The following is a 6,953-nucleotide window of genomic DNA, read 5'->3' as shown; positions in this document are numbered from 1 at the left end:
TTTGTCAGGAACTAATCTTGTTGCAAAAGATAGAAACCCAACTCAAAATAGATTGAAGAAAATGTATCCGCTCACACCATTTGGAAATCAGTCCAAACAGTAGATATGCAGGTATAGCCAGATCAAGGGACTCAAACTATGTCATCACTCTTTGATTTTTCTTCATCATTCTGGTACACTATCCTCTTTATTCTCTACCAGATTCTCCTCTGTGGGGTCTAGAAGCTGCAGTTTAACATGGACATTGCAGTGGGAAAGGACAGCGTTTTCCTCCCAGTGCCCATGAGCAAACCTCACACAGTCAGGAGTCATGACTGGTTCTTGTGTGGTCATGTGTCCACCTCTGAACCAATCACTGGATCCAAGAGTATACACTGATTGGCCAGCCTGTGTCACATGCCCACCCCTATGATAGGGCTGTGAAGTCCCTTGAATGACCATCTCACTAAAATCCTCCACCAAAGGAAAGCTAGGCAGGCAAAAGAATAAGCAACTTCAGGCTACAAACACATGTTCAACCTTTACATTCGTTCCCAACTTCCTTTCCTTTTGCTTCTTGTTTCTTGCTGTGGAATTCGGATCTGGATATTAAGCTGAGTCTCTGAAACACCCACCTGGTCCCGCCATGGACACCCTACACTTGAGATCCCAGGAGAAATATTGGCTTATAAGATAAATCAACAGAGAAACACTGTTTGGAACTTCTCTAGACCAAGTGTTCAGGGGTCCTGGGTCCCTGAGTGGATGTTTACGTGTGAGTTGGACTGGGGACTTTTACTGGGCAGGAGGTACCAACACCTCATCAGAGCCATTTGCATGGAATTACTCTTCCTCAGAATTACATCATCCAGAATGGCATCCCAAAACACAGATATATCACCAGTATCATGAAACTCATGAAATTTAATGTTCCATTCAATAATGTAGTAAAGTTTATTTCCAGACCTTTCTCAGCTCCCTATGTAATAAAACAAATCATGTTTTCACCACATGCTTTTTTCTGATTCCTCCCTCTTATCCTGGGTTGTGAGGATGGCCCTCTTCCCTCTGCCAGTATTGGGAAAATACAGAAAGTGAAGAGATAAATGGGGCGTGGGTATGGGCTTGCATGCAATTTGCATGTGATACTGTGTGCCCGGGTATTAAATGTACCTTGCATTGTGCCCTTAAACAGAAAGCAGAACTGGGGAAGATACATACTTTTTCCAAGAGTCCTGTTGTTGAAATATCTGTTCGTTTTGCCTTCCCCTAAGAATATGACAAACACCCCAGTATTGGGGCTTCCCTCTGCCATTAGCTCTTATTATTTTTTTGTAGTAAACCAGGAACATCAATTACTGTGCAGACATGGTTCAGACGTGGTGTTTTGTATCCAGTACTTGTCTGTCTTATTTTCTGAGAACCTGTAGATACTGTTCTAAAATTGAAATATATCTAACTTATATGTTTTTAGAGTTTTTTAAATCTGGACCATTTTTAAAGTCTTCATTGAATTTATTACAGTATTGTTTTTGTTGTTTATGGTCTGGTTTCTTGACCATGAGGCACATGGGAACTTAAACCCACACCCCTGCATTGGAAGGCAAAGTCCTCACCATTAGATCTCCAGGGAAGTCCCTGAAATTTATTTTGATGCTTATTAATACTTACAGGTAACTTAGCCTCTTCTGGTTTAAAACAGGGTCTCCAGGTGACTGTGAAATAGAATTCCAGATCCCTTCCCCTACCATCTCTCTCTCTTTTGCTTGCCCTAATCCTCAGAGTCTGGGTCCATAGGAGCTGGTGTGTTTTCAAAGCACCAGGAAAACGGTGGTATCTCATCTTCACCAGCTCCTTGGTTGGACTTCTCATCCTCACATCAGCCCCTAGCTCAAGTGGCCCCTGCTACAGTATTCCCCCAAACCACCCTACAGACGCCCTGGGTCTTCATCCTGGAATTCTCTTCCTCTCTCCATGAGCCTCAGTGATGTTTCCAGACCTCCCACTTCCGCCCAAATCCAAGGGGTCATGGCCAGAGCGGTGGTGAGAGGTGGTCAGGCTTTCTCCAACCAAATGGACTGCACTGTGGTTTCTTTCCCTCTGTTGTTGTTTCTTGTTGCTAAGTCGTGTCCATCTCTTTTGCGAACCCAAAAGAGGGCCCTAAATCTCCATGGGGTTGAAAAATAGAAAAAGAACCTGCACAGTCTAGAAAGAAAATGAGACAAAGGGAGGTTTGCGATGAGCAAGGTGTCTGGATCTCTCCTTCCCTCGTGTCAAGCTGGTTTTCTAGAAAGTTACTTTCATGCCCCGTCTGTTCACCAGCTCCTCCCCTTTTACCAAGTGAACTTGGCTGCACCTTCCTTAGTATCTCACGTTGCTCCCTTCAGCTGGACTTCTGCAAGTAACGATGCTGGCTTTTCCATCCTGCATGCTCATATGGAGGCCACAGGGATGGTTACCATGGACACCAATCCAGCCAAAAGACCTCAGGGCCCGTGCTTGAGATGGGAGGCCTCATCCTGTTATCCCCCAGGCTCCTTGGGTAGAGGAAGGGAGAAGAAGGGCATGGACCACTGGTTATAGACAATGAATCCAACACCTTGGGTGCAGTAGCTGCAGTGAGACATCAGTGCACAGTGAGAAAGATTCCATTTCACTGTGGTTCTTGCCATTTCTTCCTCCTCTTCTCTCATCCTGCTCTGTTTTCTTTCTTCATCTCTCTTTCTCTCCCCCTCTCCTGGTGGGCAGTGGAGTCCAACCTGGATTTCAATTCTAGCTCTGCCTTTTGCTAGCTGTGTGACAGTGATCAAGGAATTTAACTTCTCTGATACTTAATTCCCTTGCCTATTAAACACGGGTGAAAATACCTACCTCCATTCTCTAGTGAGAACTAGATGAGAGAATGTCTTATATCTATCCAGGGCAAAGTAAATGCCATCTCCCCTCCAGTAAGTCCTATTGAAACTATGCAACTCCGATTGGGACTCAAACCCATTGTCCTTTTTTTTTTTTTTTTTTTTTTTTTTCAAATTTTTATTGACTAATTTTGGCTGCCTTGGGTCTTCATTGCTGCACACGGGCTTCCCGTTGCAGTGGCTTCTCTTGCAGAGCACAGGCTGTCGTGAGCACAGGCTTCAGTAGTTGCAGCACATGGGTTTAGTTGCCCTGTGGCATCTCACGTGGGATCTTTCCGGACCAGGGATCAAAACCTGTGTCCTCTGCAATGGCAGGTGGATTCCCAACCACTGGACCACCAGGGAAGCCCCTCAAACCCACTGTATTTTAATTGAAATCACCCAGCTGGTCTCAGGAAGTTTGGGTTCTTTATGTCTCATAGCAGAAGAGTGATAGGTAAAAAGTAGATTTATTGAGAAAGATATACGCTCCTCAGACCGAGTGTGGGCCATCTCAAGAGGCTTGGAGAGCAGCCCTGAAATATGGGGCAGTCAGTTTTTACGGGCTGGGTGATTTCATAAGCTAACAGGTGAGTGGGAGGGTCACTCCAATTGTTTCGGGGAAGGGGTAAGGATTTTCAGGAATTGGAGCACGGCCCGCTTTCTGGCCTTTTATGATCGGCTTCAGAACTGTCCTGGCACCTGTGAGTGTGTCATTTAGCTAATACATTGCGATGAGTGTCTAATGAGGCTCAATCCACTGGGAGCTGAATCTTCCAGCAACATAGGCCTCGTTGGTTCTAACCAGTTTTTTGGGGGGTTTTTTTGGTCATATGCTCAATGGCGCTATCATTCTTTTAAAAGTTGTGCCCTGCCCCCTTCCCTCCTGTCTCCCTATTCAACCAACAGAATTCACAGGGGCTGCAAGGTAGGAAACCACAACTTTAATGAGAAGCTTGAGATTTCTTTTTATTCCAAGACACTTAACATTTTCCACTGAGTTGCCTACATAGCCTCATTCTCCCAGTTAGATGTGTTTAACACTCTTGGCATCTTCTTACCGTAGTTATATATTTTTCTGCTAAGATAATCAAATATGCCAGTAGGGCTGAAGGAAGCAAAACAGAGCCATGGATAAGACAATTTCCCCGGTGCATAAAATGCAAAGGGGCTCTGAGCAGAGATGGCATGCCGAACGTCCAGGAGCACTGGGGAGATGTCCGGATCAGTGCAGGTTTTCATTAACCTGAGAAGACTACGTTCGCTAAGGATATAGTCCTGGCCGTAGTCCTCTTGCACTTCAGGGGAAAGGTTGTCCAGGACAGTTCTCTCCAGCGTCTCCCACATTTGACTTGTGCCTGAGATGTCTGAGATGCAAGAAGAAAAAAAAAGAGAGGCTCAGATGCTGGGAAGGCCAGAACAGGCATGTCCTACCCCTAACTGGGAAGAAGGCTCTTGTGAATTGGCTTCTGTCGGGAAGGACATTCCCAAATGCCTTTTAAAGTAAGTGCTTTGATTTTTATTTTTTAAAGATTTTTGGATGTGGGTCATTTTTAAAGTCCCTACTGAGTTTGTTACAGTATTGTTTCTGTTGTTGATGTTCTGGGTTTGTTTTTTTTTTTTTTTTTTTTGGTCAGAGAGGCATGTGGAATCTTAGCTCCCCAACCAGGGATTGAACCCACACCCCCTGCATTGCAAGGTGAAGTCTTAACCACTGAACCTCCAGAGAAATCCTAAAGTATGTGCTTTATAATGGCAATTCTATTCTTTGAAACAGGCATACAGAACAGGGCACAGAGGACTAGGCTTCCACAAACTGAACAGCTCATGTAACCAGCAGCCAGACCAAGAAAAGGAAAAACCAGCCAAGGCTCCTTTCCCAGGAGCAACTGTTCCAATGGACAGAATAGAGTTTTGCCTGACTTTAGATGCATGCACACATGGGTGAATTATTGATCTGTTATACTATGATGGCCGTTGAGGTTGTTTTCAATTTGAGGCTCTTACAAATAGTGTTGCCATAAACATTCTAGTACATATCTTTTCATGACTATTATATAAAATATAAAATATAATATATATATTATCTGTGCCAAGTCGCCTCAGTTGTGTCCGACTATTTGCAACCCTATGGACTGTGGCCAGCCAGGCCCCTCAATCCACTTTTAAAAATATAGCAGTAATGCCTGTGTATAAAGTTAAATCTATGACATTGGGAATTCCCTGGTAGCCTAGTGGTTGGAATTCCGGGTTTCCACTGCCATTGCCCAGGTTAAATCCTTGGTCAGGGCAGGTCCCAAAAGCCTTGCAGCCAAAAAAGAAAAAAAAATTAAAAAATAAATAATTTTGAACATGATTTTACCTATTTAATAAATATAACTTTCATTTTAAACAACACATTAAAATTTAACACATAATGATATGTGGTTAAATATATAACCATAATTTAATACAGAAGTAAATTCTTGCTTATTATAGAAAATTTAACAATATCTATGTGCTGTGCTGTGCTTAATAGCTCAGTCATGTCCAACTCTTTGTGACCCCATGGAGAACAGCCCACCAGGCTCCCCTGTCCATGGAATTCTCTAGGCAAGAATGCTAGAGTGGGTTGTCATGCCCTCCTCTAGGGGATCTTCCCAACCCAGGATTGAACCCATGTCTCCCTCTTTACAGGCTGACTCTTTACCATCTGAACCACCAGGGAAGCCCAAGAATACTGGAGTGGGTAACCTACCCCTTCTCTAGGGGATCTTCCTGACCCAGGAATCAAACCTGGGTCTCCTGCATTGCACACAGGTTCTTTACCAGCTGGGCTACCAGGGGAAGCCCCATAATATCTATGCTAAGTCGCTTCAGTCGTGTCCGACCCTGTGCGACCCCATAGACAGCAGCCCACCAGGCTCCTCTGTCCCTGGGATTCTCCAGGCAAGAACACTGGAGTGGGTTGCCATTTCCTTCTCCAATGGATGAGAGTGAAAAGTGAAAGTTAAGTGGCTCGGTCATGTCTGACTCTTCGCGACCCCATGGACTGTAGCCTACCAGGCTCCTCCGTCCATGGGATTTTCCAGGCAAGTGTACTGGAGTGGGTTGCCATTTTCTTCTCTAAATAATATCTATATATTTACTTTAAAATATAATTGCAATGTCTGCTTATTGTATAAATAATGAATACTAAGGAGACGCATATTTTTAAAAAATTAATTTCCTCTGAGGTCACTCACAGTTTTGTGTTATCTTACAGTCCCTCCTACTTCATGAACATATACATGTATGTTTGACTTCAGCTTAATTTCATTTCATTTGCGTTTTCACACACAAAACATGGAAAAGATCATACTATATGTGTTTTCATTGGAAAACATATAGTATTTATTTTTTTGTTTGTTTGCAGCTTTTGTTTTTGGTCTAAATCACAGACCTGCCTCCTGGTCAATGGCTCGAGGTTTAAACCAGAGCTGCAGAATTTTCCACCGAGCAGTTTTTAGTCACTGCTTCTCAATCAAAGGACCACACAGTTGTTCCTAGGTTTCCCCATTTCAGGCAGTGCTGCCATCAACAACCTTGCACAATATATCCTTTTGTTTTTCACCCTTTACTTCTTTTTTTCTTTTTTTTAAATTAATTTTTATTTTTACTTTATTTTGCTTTACAATACTGTGTTGGTTTTGCCATACATTCACATGAATCAGCCACAGGTGTACATGAATTCCCAATCCTGAACCCCCCTCCCAACTCCCACCCCCCACCCCTATATCATCTGTCTGGATCATCCCTGTGCACCAGCCCCAAGCATCCTGTATCCTGTATTGAACATAGATTGGTGATTCGTTTCTTACCTGATAGTATACATGTTTCAATGCCATTCTCCCAAATCATCCCACCCTCTCCCTCTCCCAGAGTCTAAAACTCCGTTCTATACATCTGTGTCTCTTTTGCTATCTCGCATACAGGGTTATCATTACCATCTTTCTAAATTCCATATATATGCATTAGTATACTGTATAGGTGTTCTTCTTTCTGGCTTACTTCACTCTGTATAATCGGCTCCAGTTTCATCTACCTCATTAGAACTGATTC

General features: G+C 43.4%; 1 protein-coding gene across 1 annotated transcript in view; it reads right to left on the bottom strand.

Annotated features, from left to right (window-relative positions):
- Positions 1-3,878: 3,878 nt before the first annotated feature.
- Positions 3,879-6,953, bottom strand: part of HSD17B2 (hydroxysteroid 17-beta dehydrogenase 2) — a 96,419-nt gene continuing 93,344 nt past the window's right edge. The window contains exon 5 of the mRNA XM_068993012.1: positions 3,879-4,240. Within this exon, the coding sequence (XP_068849113.1) occupies positions 3,879-4,240 (362 nt within the window). The remainder of the gene's footprint in view (positions 4,241-6,953) is intronic.

This window comes from Capricornis sumatraensis, chromosome 20 (genome assembly GCF_032405125.1).
Source record: "Capricornis sumatraensis isolate serow.1 chromosome 20, serow.2, whole genome shotgun sequence".
NCBI lineage: Eukaryota > Metazoa > Chordata > Mammalia > Artiodactyla > Bovidae > Capricornis > Capricornis sumatraensis.
This window is presented reverse-complemented; position numbering and strand designations above follow the sequence as displayed.